Source organism: Parasteatoda tepidariorum, chromosome 6, assembly GCF_043381705.1.
Source record: "Parasteatoda tepidariorum isolate YZ-2023 chromosome 6, CAS_Ptep_4.0, whole genome shotgun sequence".
Lineage (NCBI taxonomy): Eukaryota > Metazoa > Arthropoda > Arachnida > Araneae > Theridiidae > Parasteatoda > Parasteatoda tepidariorum.
The window spans coordinates 55,557,507-55,582,006 of record NC_092209.1 but is presented as its reverse complement, the minus strand read 5'-3'; the positions used below and the strand labels follow the sequence as shown (position 1 = coordinate 55,582,006).

The 24,500-nt window shown below is 28.0% G+C and overlaps 1 protein-coding gene across 3 annotated transcripts in view; it reads left to right on the top strand.

Annotated features, from left to right (window-relative positions):
* Nucleotides 1-3,819: 3,819 nt before the first annotated feature.
* LOC107446064 (alcohol dehydrogenase class-3 chain L-like) overlaps nt 3,820-24,500 on the top strand; it is a 37,400-nt gene continuing 16,719 nt past the window's right edge. For 2 of the 3 annotated variants that reach the window (XR_011637030.1, XM_071182401.1), the window contains exons 1-4: nt 3,820-3,954; nt 20,547-20,648; nt 23,527-23,668; nt 23,860-23,948. Coding sequence is in view for 2 of the 3 variants with exons in the window: in XM_071182401.1 (XP_071038502.1) it covers nt 3,943-3,954; nt 20,547-20,648; nt 23,527-23,668; nt 23,860-23,948 (345 nt within the window). In the remaining variant the exon portion in view is untranslated. Of the gene's footprint in view, nt 3,955-18,356; nt 18,421-20,546; nt 20,649-23,526; nt 23,669-23,859; nt 23,949-24,500 lie in introns of those variants that run through there. The other variant, XM_071182400.1, reaches the window with a different exon arrangement.

Genomic DNA, 24,500 nt, shown 5'->3' with positions numbered 1-24,500 from the left:
GTTAAACTAATTTGTTACAAATAAATTGGATTCTATCTACAATAAATGAAATTTGGTAATGAATCTTAATTTCCTGCACAAAATTTCCTTCTCTGTTTTTTTAAAATCATAGTGTTATTTTCTTTTTGTACTCATGATTATATCTTTTGATTCAATATACACAGTGCTTCAATAAAAAATATTGAACTAAAAAATAGAAACTTTTTAGATTTGGGTAAAATGGCAAGTTTGGCAACTTTTTTGGTAGAGGGAAGTGATGTGCAATAATGCGATTTTGGTGTTCTATTTTTGATCATAATCACGATATTGTAGTTTTTAATATGCAAATAAATAAATGAATCTACACGAATAATTACTTAATAGTTAATTTATATCTTCTTTGACGACAATTTATAATTTCTTCTTAATTAATAATTAAATTAGTTTCAATGTAAGTACTATTTTTAATCTTAAGAACACGCATAAAATCAATTGAATGTTATAAATCCATAAATCTTCCGTTAAAAATCCAATTGTAATAAAAAATCTTTTATGGCTTGAAACACCCTTAAGTTGGTTTGGATTTACTTTCTGCTCGTTTTTATCAAAAGTTGAGGTACTACATGCTTTCTGTGCTTGATTTGAACATTAAAATAAGAAATATGGGAGAAAGGAACATTAAATATTTTTTTTTATGAATGCAATATAAAAACTTGCGGCAAAGGCTTAAAGACTAAAATTATTTAGAACAAATAAATAAATAAATAGCCCACTGGGCAGTATAGTTTCGTATTCGAGAAAACAGTACATCACATTTTTATATGAGCAATGCATTGGCCGCAGCCCATGTAATGACCATGAAAGAATATTTAAAGCAGAAACTTGTCTGTCAGTAATAACTATCGGTTTCAGGTCTTGAGATCTGTTCGACCAATTTATCTGGCAAATACCTCCACATTAAAAAAAATTTCGTGTATGATACAGTTTTAGCGGCCGGGGGCAGTCTTCAACCAAAATTGAATCAGAACACAACTGATTCCTTAAAAAAGTGAATTTAGGTGTTCAAGGACACATCCATTCGTTCTGATACCGATAAAAAAATCTTTAAAAAACATGGGGGCAAAGGAGGACTGTACGAAACATTGAATTGGTTCTGATATTTAATGTTTCTTTAGTTGATTCTGATATTTAATGCGTAATCGTATATTTTTATAACTGAGAACTTTTTGCGCATGCGCAATGTCTACTTTGATTTGATCAAAATAGATGTGAAATGAGAAAAAACGATGATGGGTTGCTTTGTGTTTAGTTTGATGTGCATACGCGTTTACATATGCCTTATGACTTCAGAAAGTGCATATTTCAGTGTAATACCATTTCTTTCAGTAGGAACGTACTGTAATAAAAGATTTTGCTTTCGCAGATGAATAGTATTTAGTACCAGGTTAATGGTTGCAATATTTTTCATAACATTATCATAGGGAAACTACAGATTTAAAAACATGTTTTGAATTTGAATAAAGGATGATTTAATGTCATTGTAGCCGAAATCAATGAAATTTCGTAAGACATGAACGATATTTAAGTTTACGAAACAAACGGACGAAACAAAATTTAATCGCTGAAAGTCTGATTACAAAGCTTAAAAAACAGGATAAATCATCGGGATATTTCCGGGACATGATTTTCTAATCCAGCGGCATTTAAAAATCGAATCTCCTGCTTGGAATTTTCATAAATAAAGAGCTTTATTCTAAACTTTTGTTCAGGTATCAAATTTTAAAAGAAATAAGATATTGGATTATAATTGCGACAAACTACAACTCAGAGGAAAATTCCCATAAAAGAAAAGGTTTCCGGATTGTCTGTAAATTTACTCCCGAAGCGAGGAATCCTTAAAAGAAAGACAGACCTTTACCAGGAAAAGCATAAAGCAGAAGGTAAGTTTCTTGACTTTAAGTGACGCCATCTACGGCCATGAATACGACTTCAGCTACATTTACGTCACAGCTCGTTTATAGGGTGGACCCATTCATACTTCCATTCAGATAGTAATTTTGACCTGAACCAGAGAACGACCAATTTCCAATCCAGTACCCCCAGATGTATTGATTTGTTGTGGAATCATGGAGAACTTTCATATCATAACCATAAAAAAGATATCTAACTGAACATAGGAGCTAAAATTTTTCTTAGGTAATGGGCACTGGAGAGTACAGGACACAGATTGGGGAGTGCAGTACACTGGAAACTCTTCATGCGTTGAAAGGGATGTAGGAAATATTGTGGTGTCAACGTTAGGACTCGAACCTCAACTCTGTCGGTTTTAAGACAGAGAGATTAGCCCTCTCGGCTATAATATGTACGCAGTTTCAAGGAACTTAGTGGATTCCTTAGGCTGTGCTTAGTTGGTTCGATAAAATTCTGGTTGTTTAACCGTATTAGGTTAAAGTAGTTAATGAATGGTTTTCAAACAGTTAGCCGTTTGATTACCATCTTATTTATGGTTATTTTACTGTTTAGTTGAGTATGGTAAAATAAGAATTAAATAAACTATTATTTAACAATTTTTTCCCGAGAAATTTTTAACAGTATACTAGTTATGATATGAAATGAGTGCCATTCTTCAGCTTATTTCAATTTTTAACCAGACTATTATTTTGCCGGACTATAAAGTTTCAGTATAACAGAATTTTCAAGAGATGTTTTGTTTAGTACAACAATAATCACATTGTCAATGTCACTAACGCGAACTGTTCCCGAACCTAATTGACAGTTCATTTTGATTATCAGTTGATGCTGCTGTATACATAAAGTTAAATAGTGTAAGTCTTAACCGATTTCCAGACATTCTTTTCTAGCTTTAAAGAAAGAACTTATTGTATAATTGTCAGCCTTATTGTATAATAACTTTCTACAAATTCTTTGCGTTTGGAATTCAAAACGCATCAAACTAGAGTCAAAATATTTGAGCAAAAATTCGAATTTGTCCTTTAGAGTAAGAGCAATAAATTGATCACGTGGTATACCTTTAATAGAAAAACGAATGCCATATGATGTAAAAACACTAAGGATGATGTAACATCTTTTTAAAAATATTTTTCTGAAACTAGTTAAATAAAAATATCTATTTTATGTGGGGAAAAAAAATTTTGATTCCAAAAATCACTTACAAAAAACCAATATGATTTTGCCTTCAAATTCAAATTCAATATAATTTAACCTTTTGTTTAAAAGTAGACAAAGCATTTACAAATTAGAATTTTGTATACACAATATTTTCATTTGTTAAGGTCCGTCGCGTCAATTTGTTTCCTTATCCCTAATTCAAAAGAAGCGTAAAATTGCTCTTTTCAGACTGATAGCATTTTTTTATACATAAATTAACGCGTTATGTAAGTCAAGATCGGAAATTGTACATTTTGATTAGCTGTTAATGCTGCCATCCATTTAAAGTTAATTAGTGTAGATCTATATCATTTTTTTCCTAGCCTTGAAGGTAGAAATCTGCATCAACCATGTAGTAAAATAATTTACTACAAATCTTTTGCTTTCCAAATTGGAATGTGATGATCAACGAAGCGGCAGATTATTCACTTTGACATCCGAACAAGAATCTTCGAAAATAAATTGATAACCTTGTGTAATCCGACTGTTCTACTGGCATTCGTGACAATATGTTGAAGTTTCTAAGACATAGGTGGCATCAAGGTCGCCCGAAAGATAGGTTTCGTACCGAAAACAATACTTTAATAAGACAGTTCTCTTTTTTACGCGAGAAAGTGCAATGAAACCCCGTGAAGCAGGTCAAAATAATTATCAACTGCTGTCATATGGGTATAAAAATATGGTCTGAAGTTAAGGGGAGGTGGTTATATATTTATACACCTATAAAAGCTATATTGGATGGCTTAAGTTATCAGTAAACTGATCAGAAAGGTTTTAGTTTGGTAGAAAATAATCATGGGGAAATTGGTAAGTGATTGTTTCACATTTTGCTCAGGGGAAATTTTGAACTATTTCAAAAAGGACAACAATAGCTCAACTTTCATAAGAATCTTCCTGATTTAATCTTAGAATATTAAAATAAAAAGCAATTTAACCATAATTAGCGTAGTTCCGAAGAAAAGAAAATTAAATAAATTGATTAACAATTTGAATAGAAAATGAAATTGATTTCTGGGTATAATGAATTGTAGTTTAGTACTTATATGAATTCTCCTTCGTTGCAGTAATTTTACTTTAATATAAATTGAAAAATCATCAAATAAATAAAATTAGAAAAGAAAAGTTGTAAATAAATATAAAAATTGAGTCAATACATAAATTCAACTTCAAAAAAGCTTAATAACAATCTGTTTTGACAAAAAGTTTCACGTATATTTTTAAATTTACTAGTTATATTTGAATCCTTATTCATTTTGCTTTCATCTTGGAAAATAAATAACTTGCATCGTAAGTTTCAAATAATGAACTAAAGTTACTGTTATTAGACTTATTATGTTTGCATACTGAATTCAAAGTGAGTTAGGTACCAACTTTTTATACTGTATGTAAAATAATGAATAAGGTAATCATCTTTCTAAGCAAATACTGATAAATTAGATATTTTTGTCCTAATAGTGCATAATTTTTTTTCATAGTATTATACAACTGGTTTTATTCATAGTAAGAAAATATATTTTATTTTATAATTTTGTAAGTTTAAATAACACCGAAAGAAAAATAAGCATTGTATTTAGAAAATGTAACTTTTGATGCAATGATTATCGTTTTTAATCTATGCATTCTTTAAGGTTCAAAGATTAGAATTTAAATATGCTTATTATCTCACTATTTATAAAATTAGGTTACTAATTATATTATCTTATTAATGTGTCTTTTTACTAAATTTTTTGTTTATCGTTGCACTTTTTATGCCTCATCTAACAGTCTAGTCGGATTTTTAATCCATTCGTTTCAAATTATCTCAAAATTATACAATAGATATGCTCTTTCTATATCCTCATTTAAATAATAGTATGAAAAATAAATAATTATTTTTTATATAAGTTGCTTTCAAGCACAAAAACAATGTGGAAATTATATTTCAGAAAGGTTTCAAATGTTACGAAAGCTAGAATTTTTTCTTTTCTTCAAATGATCCCTGAAACGTTATTACTAAGTTTTCAAAGCGTAATAATATCTACTTTTCTACAAAAATTAACAAAATATTTTTGAAATGAAAATTATATTTTTAAAGTATTTTTGAGGTTATGATTTTTTTTCGTGGCATTCCAGTTTATAATTGTGATGTTTTATGCTATATGACTTATTAAAAGCACCGCTTTTTATTTCACTTCTACTTTTACGATTTATTATCTTGCGTAAAAAAGTGGCTAAGAATGCAACATGTCTATTTATACCCCTCAATAATAAAAATGATAAGTTTTTATGTTATTTTTACTAATTTTTTATTAACATTTTTGAAACTTGTTCAAAATGTTATCTTGGTTAAACTGCTAATATTTCAACAAATACGTTGTTGGAATTATTATAACTTTCATCTACTTTTAAGAAGTGAAATTTGAATAAATGTTTAATGTATGAGCTATTGTTGCGACTAGTTTTATTATGAACTTTATGTGCATTGCCACATTATAACTTTAAAATTCAAGTCTACACGTTACGTTTGCAAAGCGATTTTATATTTCTGTTGTGCATATTTAAACTGGAAATCAGGATTCTTTCTGACAACGGAAGTGGAATACGTTATTTGCAAAACTGGAAACTTGTTACGAACCAAAGGGAAATTAGAATTGTAAAGAAACTCATGACCCCGTTTGGTTCATCTGTGCTTCACCTGCAATGGATTCTGTCCCATGTGAACTTAAAACATTAGGTTATTGTTGATGGGCCAGACAAAGACGACAATTCCATGATTCAGATTAACGCGGAACCACTGACGTACCTTAAAGTATACCAGAGTAAAAAAGTTTTCTATAAACATCTCTTGTAAACAATCACCATCACATTTCTGGTATCTTAGTGGGAGTCCTAATGCTTCAAACAGTTTTAAAGGTTACAGAAGAGATCAGATTGCTTTAGCTCGATTGTCCACTGGACGCTTAAAGTCCTCATATTTTCCATGGTGCTGAGTATTAAAGTAGAACGAGCTCATGGATCTGATCTGATATAGATCAGAGGGACGTGTCACATCATCAAATTAGAAAAAAAAAACCCTTGATGTATAAGGGAAAAAGTACACAGAGGAAAAAAGTGTGTTTAAAAATACTAGAATATGGTAAAAATTACCGTGTTTCTGACTCCATGAAAACGACAAAAAGTTCGGTAATTTTTACCGAAGTAAAAAGTTACTTTTCTGATTTGCATTTTTTACTAAATGTGTGGTAATAAGATTTATAATTTTGAAAACTGGAATTTCCGATAAGCCATTACCATATGAAGCGAAGAATTACCAAATGAACGGTTTTAATTTCATATATTTTGGTTTTATTAACCAGAATTACGTTTTTATTTTATTTATTAAAAAAAAATTTTTTTTTCCTCCCGCAATGCTATTACTCTACAGTTAAGTAATTTTTCGAAACTTTTTTCTTCCGTATTGGTTTATTTTGGGTAACAATTGTTTCATATAAAAAGGAAGTTATGCATAATGCTCATATAATGTAGTTAATATCAAGAGTTACGCAAGTCAGAAGGGGAACATTATTTTTGTAATTGAGAATAATTTTTTCATAATTATTATAATGTTAAAATTTTTTTTTAAAATAATAATTCTCAAAGTTGCAATATCTCTTGACAAATGTATTTTATAGCTCTGTGGAATATTTTTTGATTCGTATGAATAGTTCCTAAGATATAGCAAAACGTAATTAAAGGATGAAATTAAAATTTAAAAGCATAAACATTCGCCTGATCTCCTAACTAAACTATTGAAATGATGTTTTCAAAATTTCTGCCCCCCCCCCCAACTTCGTTCTTTGAAGTGCGTAAAAAATATGTTCATTTACAAAGAATATGTTCGTGTATCTGATTTCATAATTTTACCTACAGACAGCATATTTGAATTTCAGTGTGTGTAATAATGAACTGTTGGTAACGAATCTTACTTTGTGAAAATGCAATCATCAGATCAAAATTCACCGAAGGTGATTATTTTCTTTTCAATTAATTAGACAAGAACGTTCCTAAGAGAATCAGAAACATTTTTTATTTTATTTTTTGAAACGTAAAAAGCTTCTTTTTATTGAAATTACAATTAAAACAAACTTTTTATTTACGCTTCAGAAAAGTCTTAAAACTAGTTTTATGTACTATTGAGTTACTTTCAAGTACATAGTGAAAATAAGTATGATCGTGTTTCTGGTTCTTATGGGAACACCAAAAAGCTCAGCAATTTTCACCAAAGCTATTTGGTTAGGATTTTGGTTAAATTTACAATAAAATATAGTTTTATAAAGCGTGATAAAATTTGGTAATTATGGTAAAATTTGGTACTTTTTTCATAGTTCCTTAGACGATATCATAAAAACCATTTATTTGGTTAAATTTACTTTTCAGTTCTGCATTTTTACTAAATGTGTGCTAATAAAAACTATAATAGTAAAAATTGGAATTTTTTGTAAGCTGTTAGCCGTTCGGCTACCGTCCTATTAATAAATTTGATTATGATAGCATAACTACAAACAACGTTTTCAGTGAAATGCACTCAAATCTCAGGGCTAAAGAGAATAGAAGGGCTGGTTCACTCCTTTGAAGAAACTCTCGCCGCACCAATCCTCCGATTTTCTCTAGTGACGTCACTTTGGCGCAAGGCTCACACTTTTACTTCAAGAACAGAGCGTTCGGCCTTACTAACTCTTACTAATATTGGAGCATTTCTTTTTGTGACATATTCTAAGACATTTGCTATTTTCTATAATGACTTTCCTCAGTTTTTGCCGTGAATTTACGAAATTTTAAAACTATTAACGAAATGCCGGTTTGCGCGATTGCAACTTGCAAAAATTCTGATACAAAAACAAAAGGAAAAAATATAATTTTCCCCGTGTTCCCTAAAGTAACTGAACAACTATGTAAAGAATGGATTCCGAAATGACACAGTTTATATAAAACAGCAATACATTTTTTCTATCGTTAAGAACTTTTATAAAAATTCGTTATCTAAATGGAAACCGCCTCGATACTTCAAAAAGAAAGGCATGTGAAAAAAATTAAAAAATGGATAAAGTCAAAGAAAATTAAAACGCAAGTATAATTAAAATATATAGTGTACAGTTGAAATTCTCCTAATTTCATAACTTATTTCTTGAATGTAGTTATTCTAAATATTTATGATTCTTTTAAAAATTATATTCTCTTGAATTTAAATATCTATAAATTATATCATCTTAAATTTAAATATCTATAAGCAATTGTAAAATTTCTAATGTCATTATGAACCTAAATTATTATTTTGTTTCAGTAATTAGCGTTTAAGGTTGATGTTTCCTAATGATTAAGTATGAACAAATTGCTATTAACGGCATATTTTAAAATCGTGGATTCTAAATTTAACTCAACTTATTGTAATAAAAGAATATGTAGATAAAAAAGTGTCGATATATGCTTTCATTTTTTTAATAATTAAGTTAAAACTGAACTTTTAAAAAATAAAGTATTTATAGTGTCATTTTCGCCAACTAGTAAAATATTTTTATAAGTTTAAAATGGTATTTCTTTAATATAATGGCCAAGAAAGTTTTTTAAAACTATGTTTATGAATGGAAATAATGTGTTAATTGCGTAAAGTTTGAAAGCTAATAACCAGAAAAAGTCTAACTTATTTTTACAAAGAGAAAGATGCAAAGTTATCATAATATCTTAATATCTTTGCGTGTGATCTTCCGAGATCTGTGGATACAGTGACGTCATGAGAAGGGAAATCGTAGCTTCAGCTCTAAGAGCGGAGTGAACTAGCCCTTCTATTCTCTTTAGCGCTGCTCAAATCTAGCGTTCATAAAATATGGCGATATAGTACTGGCCTTTTAGTATTTAAGACTTTTAATTAGTAATAGTTTCTTTAAAAAAATCATTTTTTTTTTCAATTATGTTGTGCTTATCTCTAAAACTTTTTCTAATGATATAGATATCGATGTAAGGATGAAAAGGCCTTATTGTTATATTATAATAAAAAAAGATGCTACAGTTTGCAAACGCAAATAATTATTTGCTGCGAATTTATAAGTAAAATTTTAAAAATATGAAATTATTGTTAACGATGTTATGTTAACGATGAATGAAAGAATATCAAAGTAATATGATTATTAATTATTAAAAAAGTTTAGTATTAAAAAACAAAGCAAAAAAGCTTTAGGCGTTGACATTTTTTAGAACAGCAAGAAAAGTGTTGTCTTCTCTATAATTGGATAGTAATAATTTTCTAAAGAAATTGCTAAATTATAATTGCCTTAATACCATTTAATGCGTGCAATGTGTTATTGTAAATGTAACACATTAACTTCTAATTAATAAGAATGCCTAAATTAATTATAATTTCACGTTAATCATTATTTTTAGAATTAGCGGGGGCAAAATTATCTCTGCAAAGTTTCGGCAGCGAAGATTTGACCCAATACCACTAACAATAATATCAATTGATAACTTTTTTAAATGTACGTAATGTATGGTTCTGGCATGATATTTTCATTTCAGCCTCTTTTTTGATGCGCACTGGGATTTTATCTGAATGTTGTAGTGAGATAATATGAGCTAAGCGCTTGAATGAACTTAATAAATAAATGAATGAATTCATTTAATAAATGGATCAGAGAAAATGTCTGAATGTAAATTTGAATAAAATGAAATAGATGAATGAATGATTAAAATATCGATGAATGAGTGATTAAAATTTGTGAATAAATAATTTAAAAAATTTATAAGAAAATTATTGTGTCCTTAACCATTTGCTTACTGTGCTTAGCAAACTTTTGCTATTCTGTTCCACATATTGTACCAGCCGTAAGCAAAGGGTTAAAATAAATTAATGAATAAGTTAATCACTTAATTTATTGAAAACATAAACTAATGTAGGGAAAAAATGTTATGCATGTTTAGTTACTAGAAATGCATGCATGAATGTATGACTAACTGAATGAGCCAAATGAAGTAATAAATAATTCAAATAATGATTAAAAATAAGCAATTAAAAATAATGAGTTGAATTTAAAATACGTCAAATAGGTTATTGATGAATGAATGAAGTAATGCTTGGTTTCGTTAATTGTCCACTAGATAATACCAATTTTTCTTGCTAATTATTTTATATAATTTTATTGCTATTGAATTTAAAATTTTCTTGGCATTAACATTTGAGTGACTGCGTCACGGAAAAAACTATTCACTACAAAATTTACATAATTTACTGATATTTCTGTTAATTTGTAATGAAGGCGTGATATTAAATTAAATTGAAAATATACTAAAATAACAAAAAATGCATACTTTCTTTCAAATTTAAAACTTACATGTTATAAGTATCTCCTTTAAACTATATTCGTTGTAAAACTATTACTAAATACTAAAACTTTTACAAGTAACTCACAAGTGCTTTCCAAAATATGTTCTACTAGGTTTTAGGCAAGTAAAATAAAAATTTCAGTAGGAAAAAGCATAATAATATACTTATAATGCATAATAATATACTTATAATGTATAATAATATAATTATGACGTTTAATAATATAATTATTATGTATAATAATATAATTATAATGTATAATAACATAATTATAATGTATAATAATATACTTGTAATTATTTATCAGAACTCATATGTAAATTTATAGTGAGTTTAAAAAAGAAAGTTGCTGCAAAATTACAGATAAATATTCAAAGGAGACTCGGTAATTTTACAGAAATAAAGCAAGACTAAGTCCCGAAAAAAAATGACCGTTTTTCCTCGAAAGTTACTACTCAAAGAGCCATGTCGAATAAATGGGAGGTTGTTTACCCATAAAGTAGATTAGAATATCGGAAAAAAGCCTCTTTAATAAAATTCACAGTAAAAAACCTACAGTTTCCAGAAATCTGTTAACGAAAATTCCGATTTTGTGCATTTGAACTAGTACTAGTGCACATTCTCGTTTTTCTCTCTGTATTTTTACAGGAATTTTGAACTGCTAAAATATTTTATAACTTCATTTTCATAGAAACTTTATATTTTTGGTTAGGATCCAAAATGTTCACAGCAGTGACAATCGATGTAATAGAATAATCTATTCTATACTCATATTTAAATATTTTTGAAGAAATAATATCTCGTACAGCATTGATAAGGCGGTTGTAGGGTTAAACGAAAAATGCTTTTATTTATTTATTTAATAACTCAATGGTATCGATATGTTGTATGGGAACAAAAAGTTTAAAATGATACCAATTATTTTGAAACTATCACCCCTTTTTATTTAAAAGTAATTTTTAAAAAAATAATTAAAATGAACTAATTTTTTTTAAGAAGATGCGTTTTACAGAAAATAATAATTATTCTCAAAAGTTTATTAAATATTTCGTTTCTTCCTCTAATGTAACTTTTTTCATTTGAACTTTAAATGCAAATAAAATGTATGGGCTAACTAAAGCGCAGTTGCTATTTCATTTCTAATTTTTATAATAATAATCGTTTTTATTAGAATAATAATCGTTATAAAATAAAAACGATTTTATTTATAATAATATCGTTTTTATTTATAATAATATCATTTTTATTTATAATAATAATCGTTTTCAGTTCTAATTTTCATAATAATAATCGTTTTTACTTGATCGTTTATCGTTTTATCTTGGATGCTTAGAATAATAATCGTTATATAATAAAAACGATTTTATTTATAATAATATCGTTTTTATTTATAATAATATCGTTTTTATTTATAATAATAATCGTTTTTATTAGAATAATAATCGTTATACAATAATAACGATTTTATTTATAATGATATCGTTTTTATTTATAATAATATCGTTTTTATTTATAATAATAATCGTTTTCATTTCTAATTTTTATAATAATAATCGGCAATAAATATCGTTTTTGAATAAGCTACATTTTTTGTAATTTTATTCAAAAATAAGTAAGTTTTATTAATCAGTTAGATAGTTCACTCTTGTCGGTCAGAACTGTATTCTTTATTTCAAAATGATTTAAAAAACACTATTTATAAGTAGATTTTAATGGTTTAAAGAAGTTTAGTTAATTGTGCAAAAATGGTTACAGAAGCTTATTTTAAAGTTAAAACACGCAAAACAAATTTTCTTTGAATATTCCCAAATTATTTTTCTAGTCAAAAGCAGGAAGTAAATTTTAAACAGTCACATTTCTCTCTGGTTTAATACATTCAAAATTCCATCAAAATTAGGTGTTTTCACTGAATTTAAGATAGAATTCTTGTTCATTTTTTTTTTGCATTTCCTTCATTGTTTGTCTTTTTTTAAATGTTGTAGGAAAAAAATTAATTAATTTGCCTGAATATAAATGAACACAATTACAAGGGGGAATAATTGACTTTCAATTTTTTTCTGATGTAATTCAGAATATTCGAGACAATTAACTCGAAATAAGAAAAAACACATATCTCGTATTAAAGTCATTATCATTTTACCGCCGATATAAACTTTAACGTTTGTTTCGTTCTCTCTACTTTTATTAATAAAAAAAATATATATTGGACATCCATTTAATAAAAATGAATGTTTCTTTTTATCTTTTAGGTTAAGAGCGATCATTGATTTTGACATGAAAGCTTAAAGAAAGATTAATTTCCGACTGTTAGTTATTAAACTAAAGTGACTGAAATTCTTAGGTAGTTTATGAACAACATAGAGCAACAGTTTCACTTGAATGCTGAAAAAGACTGCTTAGAAAATTCATAACATATTGAATTTCAAAATTATAATTTTCTGTAATCTACATAAATAAACATATTATTTTTAACTTTTTTGATGTTGTAATTCTATTCAATTATAATTATTGAATATTTTTTTAAATCATAAACAGCCCTCTTACCCAGGATTTTTTATTATCTTTATTTTACCATTCTCCCGATAAATATGTAAAAAAAAACGATTTTTTTTCATTAATTTTTTGATACTCCTTGTAAAAACACAAGGAGTATCAAAAAAATCGCATTCACCACTATTTTGCGTCAATAATTGAAAATTTATAAAAAAACCTGCAGCAATTCTAAAGGAAAATAATGTTGCGTAAATTACATTAGAGGTCTTAAATAGTGTCCCCTCAAAATGTTGCGTCATTTGGTAATCGAAAAACTAAAAAAAAAAAAAAAATTTAAATTATTGAAAACACATGCTTTTTCTGCATGATTTGAGCGTTTTTCGTACGGTTCATTTTTTTTTAACATTTTTCTGACTATATGGAAACACCAAAATGCTAGGTAATTTTCAGCGAAGCGCCTGATACGACCTTTGTTAAAATTAAGAATAAAATATGAATTTATATGTGTTAAAATTTTGTAAATGCTGTAAAATTTCGTAATTTTATCACAATACTTTAGATCATGGTATAAAATCAAATCCACAAAATCTGCAAAGGCACAGATTCTAAAAGAAAGTTTATAGTTTCTAACACTTTAAGAAAAAATATTTTTCAATTATAAAATGTTAAAATTATTATAATATTATCATAATTTATAAGATTTACCCATAAACGCAAATAAATAAAAATCTAGAATTATCAATCATGATCTTTCAATATGTGTGAAGTATTCTTAGTAAGCCAACCATATTTCTATAGAGATAACTTAAGAGCAATGTCAGACATTTCTGTTTAAAATAAAAAACAAAAAATAATATTTTTATCAAAAAAAAATTCTAGTGTGATTTTAATTAAAATTAAATATTATTTTACTTTTTCTGGTTTCTCAAACTTCAGTAAAAATGATTTACTATTAATGAAAAATAAAAAACAGTTCTTCGAATATATATTAGGTAAGTTTGAATGCAACTAAAAAACATTTAACAACCTGATTTGCTTAAAAAATAATTTTTCACTTTGCATATTTAAGGAACTATTGAGAAAGAATGATTAGCTGAAAACAAAATACCCAGAAGTATATTCATGTGTATATGGTAAAGATATGAAATAGTCAAAAGAATTCTTTATCATTTTAACTTTACTTCAATTTAAAGTAAGAAAACGCAAACATAAGACAAAAATTTTCAACTTTACAAGAATTAAATATGGGCCACTATTTTGCAACAAAAAAGTTTGACTTTCCTAACTATGAGACTTTGAAAATAAAATTTAAACCATGCATCATATAGAAGCATCATACTATGTTATGTGACCCAAGAAATTTTAATATTCTTACGTTTTTAGGTTGACTTTGTAAGTTAATGATACTGTTGACTTATTATTCAAAACATAAAGAAATGGATCTTTTTTTGCTAGATATTTCTTATTTAAATCTGCATAAAGCGTTCCAGAAATAACAAAAATATGAAAGAAAAAAACATTTTGTGCCAGAAAATAATACCTCTCTGACAGATTTAAGATTAAATTAAAAATATGGCATGACTAAGAATTCTCAATGCAAACTAAATGTTTCCGATAGCATGATTATCAAATTGGCTGTCTCAATCTTTAACTTATTAAAAGTTTTTTTTTAAAAAAATAAGAAAATACTTAACACTTAAATTATATTTTTATAACGTGAGAAAAGTAAACTTTTAACATAACAACTCTTATTAAAGAAAGGTAAAAAGATCACGAAAATTACATTTGCCATTAATTTCGTAATCAGGTAGATTATAATAAAACTTTCAAATTTCAAAGCAAAATCAAGGATGGATTAACTTCCATTTTTAGAAATAAATAATTATTAAAAATTATTCTTACACAAAATTATCTTTGACTTAATGAATTTTACAATTGTGAATATAAACTTTTGATAAGCTCAAAAAGTTTTTGAGTTAGAGTGAAAAGCTTAAAAATTGAAATTAATATTAAATGGAATAAAATCTTAACTGCTCTCTTGACTAACCATTAGGACTAAATTTACTGAATTTACCAGAGGGTAAAAAATCGTAATCCGTCGAGAAAAACGATATGTTTAATCATAGCAAGAACATTTTTAATTTTAGTTTCATAACTTCAGATCTCGTCTGAGGAAATTAATAAGCATATTTAAAGTTAGGCACTCGAACAAATATGATTGAGTCTAATTATGTGAAAATCCGATCATTAGATTTTAAGTTATTGAGGGTGTTCCATTTTTAACTTGTATCTGTAATTATAAAAACAAATGTCTGTCTCTGCGGTTTTTATAGACTCCCAAACCATTGAAAGGGAGCGATAAAATTTGACGTACTGATAGTTCAACGCATGTGAAAGGTCACTGTCGATATTGGAGTATTTTACTACGAATCGTTCAAGCGGGATGAGCAAAAACAAAATGGAATTTTCTGATTGGTTAAGCGTTAGCTATTGTTGTAAATTTAACTATAGATTGTTTTATTTTTCCTAACATTTCAAAAATGATATCAGTGATATTCACTAATTTACAGCTATATTTGATCAAGAAAAGATTTTATTGCGCTTACTTTATTTAGTTTTAATTTTTTCCCCGCTACGTCAGATAAATCAACGAACAACGTTAACGTTGTTCGTTGTTCACCCAATCTGAAACTACCTGTCATCGATCATCTGAAACTACCTGTTTATTTTGTTTATAGTTATGCTTTTAAAACGTGTAACTATAAAAGTAAATAGATTAAAGTTGGCAAAATTTTAAAAAAAAACGAGTTTTATACTGAAAAACAAAATTAATGGATTGCACTAATTCATTGAGGAAAACGCCAATATTAATATAATAAATGCTGAGACTTTTATTAACTACAATAAAAATCAATTTCAGTAATAGTTATTAATTGAAGTAAAAAAAAAAGCTATGTACTAAAAAGCAAAATGAGGTCTGCGTCAACAAATTAAGGTTATCTGGAAAAAAGTCGCCATGGACAGAAGGCGTTGGAGGCTACGTGTGATTGAGGCAGTAAAGGCCTGTAAGGGGCTGTAGGGCTCATGAAGAAGAAACCACGTATTATTTTGATTTTAGATGAATAAATTTTGTTTATAGATTTCGATAAAAGTAAATAATTTAAAATCACCGGTAATTGAAATGAAAAAAAAATTAGTAAAAAATTAAAATTAGGAACCATGAACAATCACTACAAGTAGATACCGCTTAAATAATTTCATTAATCCTACTACTGGTATCGTAGCAATTGGTGTAACTTTACTAAAAATTCCGCAAAAGATTTCCGTAGTTTCAGAAAATATATTTCCAGTGATAGATAGCAAAGATGCTTTAATGAATTGGAATTAAAAGAACTTTTTTGTACCATTATTTATAAATATTTTAAACAGTATATTAAAAAGTGAATAGAGAAATGGCCATGCTCTAAATTTCCTATAAAAGTCTCTTAACAATTTTATATGATTTTAAAATTTCTGCTTTAGTTTGTAACCACTGATAAATACATTTCGCATTATATTCAAATTCTACTCAATGAAGGGGATTTCGTAGTGCTGTTCAGCGCTAATTTATTGGTTATTTTTGTTTTTTTTCACTCCGTACGACGAACGGGTTGTAATAAACAATATTCCCTATACATTGTAATTGAGATGAGTCTCAGAGTCAGTGATAGGTAGCAAGAACCAATCAACAAATACGTAGCGATAAAAAAAAATTACGACACTATCAATTACTGTATTGAATTTTGAACTTTGAAAATTGATGTGATTGATGGACGAGAAAAACAAAGTTATAAATTCATGTGTCCGAAATAAGAAAGATTAGAATGAAAAGAAAACTGATTAATGATAAATAATAAAAATTTTACATATTTACACTCTTGATGGACTTTAATAAGCTATTTTGATCTCCATTTTATTTTTTTCTCAAAGAAATTAAAATGTAGTGATTAGACATTTGATTAAATATTAAGTTTTATTGGTTTCGAAAACAATTTAGAGTAAGTATTAAATTTTGGTTTAATAAGTCTGCAAACGAAAATATAATTTTGTTTGACAAATCAAAACATTTTTAAATAGAATTTAAAAAAAATAAAATAAAATAAAGATAGAATATTTTCCGTTTAACCATAAGAATTTTACTTTAGAGCAGGAGAATGCGAATAGCAATATTTCAACACAAAATATAACTAATACAAATCCGCTTCCAGAATTGCGTTTCGTTAAACTGGTTTCATTTCAATTTGAATTTTAATGCTATTTATGAATATATAAAATAAGTCATTAAAATAATCATTGAATATGTTTTGTAATTTGAAGCATCGATTTGATATAAGTATAATATTGCTACTATTATATATGAACTATTTAGTTTTCTTACTTTTCTCATTCTCGCCATCAATTTTGTTATATTTGAAGCTAAGTGTTTTCAAAAAAATTATTATAACAACACTTAGATATGATATAGATTTACAGATACTTAGTCTTTTATGATATATATAGAATTACATTCTTATGTTATAATATAGATTTAAAGTTACTTAGTTTTAGTTATTCGTTAATTTTGTTACATTTGAAGCTAATTTTTTTTTAATTACCATAGGAACACTTAGACGTAATATAGGTTTAAATTTACTTATAGTTACCACGAACCAATTTTTTATTTCCTTATTTAAGTACAACATGGAATGTTTATTAGCAATTAGCTCACCCAACTACATGAAATTGTTACAAGCAATTTCTACGCACACTTTTTATTGTTTTTAAAAAATAGAAAATATTTTTCTTTGTTCATAAAAAGGTATAAAATAAGTAAATTTCGCCAGTAGCGAAGTATTATACAAATAAAGGTACACAACCGTCTATATATATATTTCTCTTATTGCGACAAAAAAAGCCTCATTACAACTCCCCGAATGGCAACGCTAGAAAATCGACCAATGATTGCCGCTAAAAATGTCACATGCCAAATCTAGCTGAGGTGGCTCAACATATAGCGCTTTTAAAAACGGAAACTGAAATAACCAGAGAGAGCATAAGCTAGGCAGAAGTGAGTAGTCTTTGTCGATAGATCTCTATTTTAGTATTTGGTCGAAAGCGCTTTTTTTCACGAATTTATATATTACGAATTTATTTGACGATTTTTGATTTATATCACGGATTTATTTGTTTCACTAGAATTTATTTGTTTATGCAAGTTTTTCCATTGCAATTCACTTATTTCAATTTTTAATAGACTTAATTTTAGCCAAAATTTTAACCTTTTTAAAGAGTTATCAGTTTTAGAAATTTTATCTTAAGATTTTATACTATAGCACATTTCTAATAGGTTAAAGGTATTACATGTGATCAAAGTAAAACTTCATAATTTTTTCTTGTATTTGTGAAAAACAATGACAACAGTCGAAACGGTAAGATTACTTTTTGTTGCTATATTAAATTAACAAAAGATTAAGATAGACTAGGTGTGAAATTAATAGCCATAATTTTTCAGCTGTTATTGGAATAAATTTCCAGTTTTATATACTAGATTTTAACGTATATGAAATTAATCGGATCGAAAATTACCGGATATGAAATTGGTTTGTAGTAATAAGATGAAAAAAAAAATTTCCTTCATTCTCACAGAAACCTGTTTATATAATTTAAATGTTTCACTTAATTTTTTTTTCTCTTTAAAATTTTATTACAATGCTGATTTTAGTAGTCGTGTTGATTTAATAAGAGTTACGCCCTTCAAAGAATTCCTTGTTAAAAATACACTAAAACAAACACGAAAACTATTTCGGCAAAAAAAAGTTTTTTAGGAAATAGGATCCAAATTATAATTGTAGTACTGTTCTTTTCGTTTATAACATTTTTAAAGCTTTTAATGATAGATATTTTAATTCTTTTCTGAGGAAACTTTATCAAATTAAGTTGGATAGAATTGAATTTTAATGCTATTTCTTGAAAGAACAGTGAAATTAATAGTTACATTTTAATGCAACATTAAACAAGAACATTGAAAAAAAAATATTAGAATCTGTTGCTTAGTAATTAAAGTTTTATCAGCTTCTGTTTAAAATAAATTGTTCAATAATAGTTTTTTTCGGCATTATAAATTTATTAATTTACTAACAAAGATAAATTAATCTTCAAAAATCAAAACTACAATTGTTATAAACTATTTGTTAAAATAATTGTTTATAGTTGCTAAATATTTTTAAAGTGATATAATAAGTGCATATAAATAGCAAAAATTTAGGAAAAAAATGCATAAAAGTCTTAGAGCTGCATGTAATAAAAATCACATTCTCCTTTTTTAAGGAGACTTTTACAATCTCAGCTTTGAACAATAATTTTGCCTATCAGTTGTTATCTATATATTTCTCTTACACGGCGGCAAAAAAGGCCTCATTACAACTCCCCGAATGGCAACGCTAGAAAATCGACCAATGATTGCCACTAAAAATGTCACATGCCAAATCTAGCTGAGGTGGCTCAATATATAGCTCATTTAGAAACGGAAATTGAAATAACCTGAGAGAGCAATTCAGCTGCGGCAATCTCATACTATTAAGCTAGGCAGAAGTGAGTAGTCTTTGTCGACAGATTACTATTTTAGTATTTTGTCGAAAGCGCTTTTTTTCACGAATTTATATATTACGAATTTATTTGACGATTTTTGATTTATATCACGAATTCATTTGATCCGGAAATAGTCATTAATTTGAATTCAAATTTATTTTAATAACTTAGCATTTACTAAAAAGATGCATTTTTTAAAAAAAAAAAATTTGTTATATGGATTTGAATGATTGTTTTGAACTCTTAGAATTTTGCGCATTTGCAATGTAAAGTTAGTAGCGAGTGAAGCGAGCTTGGTTTGCGAAGTAAACCATATAAGATTGCGTAGCAATTTTCGGGGGTTGGCGAGCGTTAGCGAGCAGGGGCGCAGCCCACTAGTATTAAGAAAGTTTGCTAAAGTTAATTAGTTATTTATTAAACATTAAATTTTGTGTTCATTATAAATACATTTTAAAATTCTCTTATTAAAAAAAATTCTCCACATTTCATCTTACTAAATATTCTTGTAAAATGTCCAAAATAATGAAAAGCCTCTTTTCGAATTTTGTATGAAATACAAGTTTAAAGTTAAGTTAAAGTTAGTTTGTAGCTACATTTCTTAATAAATGCGTAATAAATTTTCTTAATAAATTTTTGTTTCATAACATGCTCTGGAAAAAATGAATTTTATGGTAAGAACGTATCGCAGTTAGCAACCTAAGTGCTGATATTTTTTACCGTAATTTTATCTGGAATTCTTTACAAAATGCAAAAAGATGAAAGTTTCAATCTACGGGTTACGTATGCTGAAGCATTTTAAAATGTAAAATAAAGTTAAAGTTTGAAAATTACCGTAATATATTGTGTTAAAAAATGTTTTAATTGCATTGGCGAGTATTTGAAGAGAGGATTTCGCGAGTGTATTTGGTGATGGTATTTGGCACAAAAAAGTTATTCAATATTTTTTAATATAACTGATTTCTTTCAGCCAATCACATGCCGAGCTGCAGTGCTATGGGAAATAGGAAAACCCTACTCCATTGAAACAGTTGAAGTAGCTGCTCCTAAGAAAGGAGAAGTTCGAGTGAAGGTATGTTTTCCTCGTTAGTATTTATTTAGCTATATTAGAGCTATATCATTCAATATAACTAATTTAGACAGAACTATAGTTATTTTCAAACAGCAAAAATTATTTAATTGAACTTTTTGTAACTAAATGTTAATACTTTTAAAAAATGAAGCATTCCTGATCTCCATATTTAGCAGCATTTCTTTTCCTGTCCTTAATTTAATATTTAAGTATCTTACTTTAAACCGTAATTTAATTGGAAATATAGCATTTGCTACTTAAAAACCCATCTCTGATTTATTACCAATAAAAACACATTACCCAAAATTTTAATAATCTTTGTCCATTCCTTAAGATATATGTGTTTTAATGGATTTCACTGTTTCAATTTTATATGTATTTCCAAATGTAGGAAAAGCGAAAGTAGTAAGAAATTCTGGATCAAATTACAGAACAAAAGTACCGGCTCTCAGGTTACTGGTACTTTTACCGGAACCGGTTAATGATAAAAATGGAATTTACGGAAAAATGGACATCATGGTTGATACACCCAAAGTGCCGGTACCCTATGTCGTAATTTGATACGGAATTTTTTGCAGTATAAATGGTTTTGACAACCAGAGCCAGCTCTGTAACCACCTTTCTTATAACGATACACTGTTTCAATTTTATATGTATCTCCAAATGTAGGAAAAGCGTAGGTAGTAAAAAAATTCCGGATCAAACTTCGGTATAATTACCGGCCCTTAGAGTGCTGGCACTTTTTACCAGAACACTTTACGTAACAAAAAATCTAATTCACCGTATTTTTTTTAAACTTTAATAATTACCGTGAAATCACTGAATCACTCTAATTCACTGTAAAAAAAATACTGTATAACATTTAATGACAAATAAGGAATTTACTTTAAAATGGACTTCCAACGTCCAATAGATGATACACCCAAAGTGTTGGTACTTTTTGTTAAAATTTGATTCGAATTTTTTTACAGTGTAAATAGTTTTGACAACTAGAGTCAGCTCTCTATAACCACCTTCCTTATCACAACTATATTAGTTTCCGGTTTTAACAACCTTCCTAATAACAAATACCTAAAACAAAAATGCAGCATTAACTTAAAGTTATGAGTAAAAATATGTTGCAGTAGGGGAATTGGTCAACAAAAGTTATCATAAGATTTTCTTCAGAAAACAGTTCAGGAATTTTAAGATGATTTGAAGAATTTTTCTTTTTCTGTAAAGTATCTTCGGATTTTTTGTAAACATTACCTTATTCATTTTGAAGAAGCAACATTTTTTAAAAGTCCTTGACCAACTTACCACCATCATGTTCTGATTGTTTGAGCAGTCCAATACCTTTTCGCAAATATAAATGGCTAATTTCTGCGTCATTCAAAAAAACCAGATTCAAAAGAAGTTTTGTTAAGCCCATAAGCATTTTCAAAATTCGTGCAGAAGATTTTCTACAAAATTTGAAGTGATAAATAAGCTAAAAACCTTCAGATTTTCTTCTGGGCCTTATTTTCAAAAATACCTTCTGATTATCTTGGTTGGGTATTCCAGAAAACGTCCGAAATGACATTACTTAGGTATTGTTTTCTACAACGGCAGTTTAATCACGAGTTGAGAAAGTAGCGCTTCCTTCCTTTGCCGACTATGCATTTCGGTAAATACTAATTTACTATCTTTCTCAAATATGCTATTATACTGCTTGCGACACGTGAAAAGTGTTAAAAAAAATTCCCAGTTCTAGACGAATCATAGGTTATAGTCTATTATTATTGGTCTAAATGTGAGGTTTCTGTGATGATGCGCCAGGGACTGTGAAGGGCATTAAGAACTCATCTGATACACGTATCAGTTATTCTGAAATGAAGCAAAAGGCTCTTTTGAATCACTTCATATAACATATATAAGTATTTCAATAATTATGAAAGTAGAGTATAAAAGCTGATTCTGTGGGTGAACCAAACGAGTTTAACTCACAAAAATAAACTATTTGGCCAAAAGTATCCGCACACCTGGCTTTTATGAAGGTGGAAGTATAATGGTGTGGGGGTGTTTCTCGTGGTTTGGCCTGTTAGCTCCTGTAGTTGGAAACATGAACTCTGAAATGTATGTGAGAATTCTGGTCAATACTGCACTTCCAACTCCATGGCAATATTTCGGCCCATTTCTCTTCCAGCAGGATAACTGTTCCATTCATACATCGGGCTTGCACTGGCGTGTTTTGAGGAAATGGGTGTTTAAAACCTGGCCTTCTCAGAGCCCACACCTAAAACTCATAGAACACCTTTAGGTCGAATTAGAAGGCAGATTACGTACCCTGCCAAATCGACCCTCCTAACTGCAAGTACTTGCTTCAACTGCGATGGAATCCTGGAAGTCAATTCCTATGGCCACCTATCAAGAACTGGTGGAATGTCTTTCCAGACATGTAAAAGCTGCCATAGATGCAAAAGGAGGACTAACATCATATTGATATGTACCTCGAAACGCCCTGATAGTATGTTTTCTCCTCATACTTCATGCATTTCACATTCAACGCATAAATATTAACATTTCTTCATCAATCAAAATAAACTTAGAAAAAGTATTGCAAAAAATAAAAAATTAGGAAGTGACAGGTTGAGACAAATTTTTAAAATTAATAAACATTAAGTCCGGACCCATTATGGGTCACAGATTAATAAATCTACGAACAGAATCACATAAAATCCTCCACTAAGGATCATCGCAGAATGAATTTTTCTGGTTGCTTGATGCCATTAACTTCACGCTGAATAAGTTTTGTTCTACGTTTCATACGAATGCAGTTAAGAAATATAGAGTATTCTTCGAATTCAGTAATTGAATGCAGAAAGACTGCAAAGCAATACTTTGAAATTTCTTCTTTTAGATGGCATCAGTTGGTATTTGTCATTCAGATCTTCACGCACAGAATGGAATGGCCAAAAAAATTCCATTTCCAACAATTTTAGGACATGAAGGTGCTGGATTTATAGAAAGTGTTGGAGAAGGTGTGGAACGTTTTAAGACAGGCAAGTATGAAACTACTCCGTAAACACTATTCTATAAAAAATAAAAATTCCATGCGTAATATAATTAAAAAGCTTTATGACTTATGTTTCTCACGACTGTAAAATGCAGACTATGGGATAAATTCTTAAATCTTATCTTTTAAACAAAACGCAAAGTCATAGGATTTTAAGTTTTTTAATTTTGCTTATAGGTGATTTAATTGTATTTACATTTATATCTTATTGCCGTGAGTGTGATTGGTGCATGAGTTCAAAAACCAATGCCTGCAGAAAAACTCCGGTAAGATATTCTTAATCTTTTTCCTTTAAATCAAAATCCAAGTAGATTTTATTCGAAAAGCAATATAATGTTTTATCTAAAAATCTTTTTACTATTTCACTGAAAAGTCACAAAAAGTTTGCTAATTAGTTTTATTTTCCTGTGATAGATAATACTTAAAAATGCTCAGCGAAAGTAGTTCAATCATCTGCTTTCAGATGGCGTTACAAAATTTTCACAAAATAACAGTCTACATTAAAAAAAAACTACAGCTAGTGAAACCAACGGGACTAATTCTTCAAATTATGTTGGTTTAATCTGAAGGATTAATAAAATCATTTGTAGTGAGAATGAATCAGAAGTGCTCTGCAAGTAACACTCTACATCAAAATGACCGTAATATGCAAAAATGATGAGACTAATTCTTTCAAATACGCTTTTTGAGTTCAATCTATAGTGAATTAAGACCAAAATATCTAAACCTATTAAAATTCCAAATAAAAAAATAAAAAAATAATGGAACATGTAAAATCATTATTGCTATATATCCCAGCAAAAACAAATCTGTAGGTC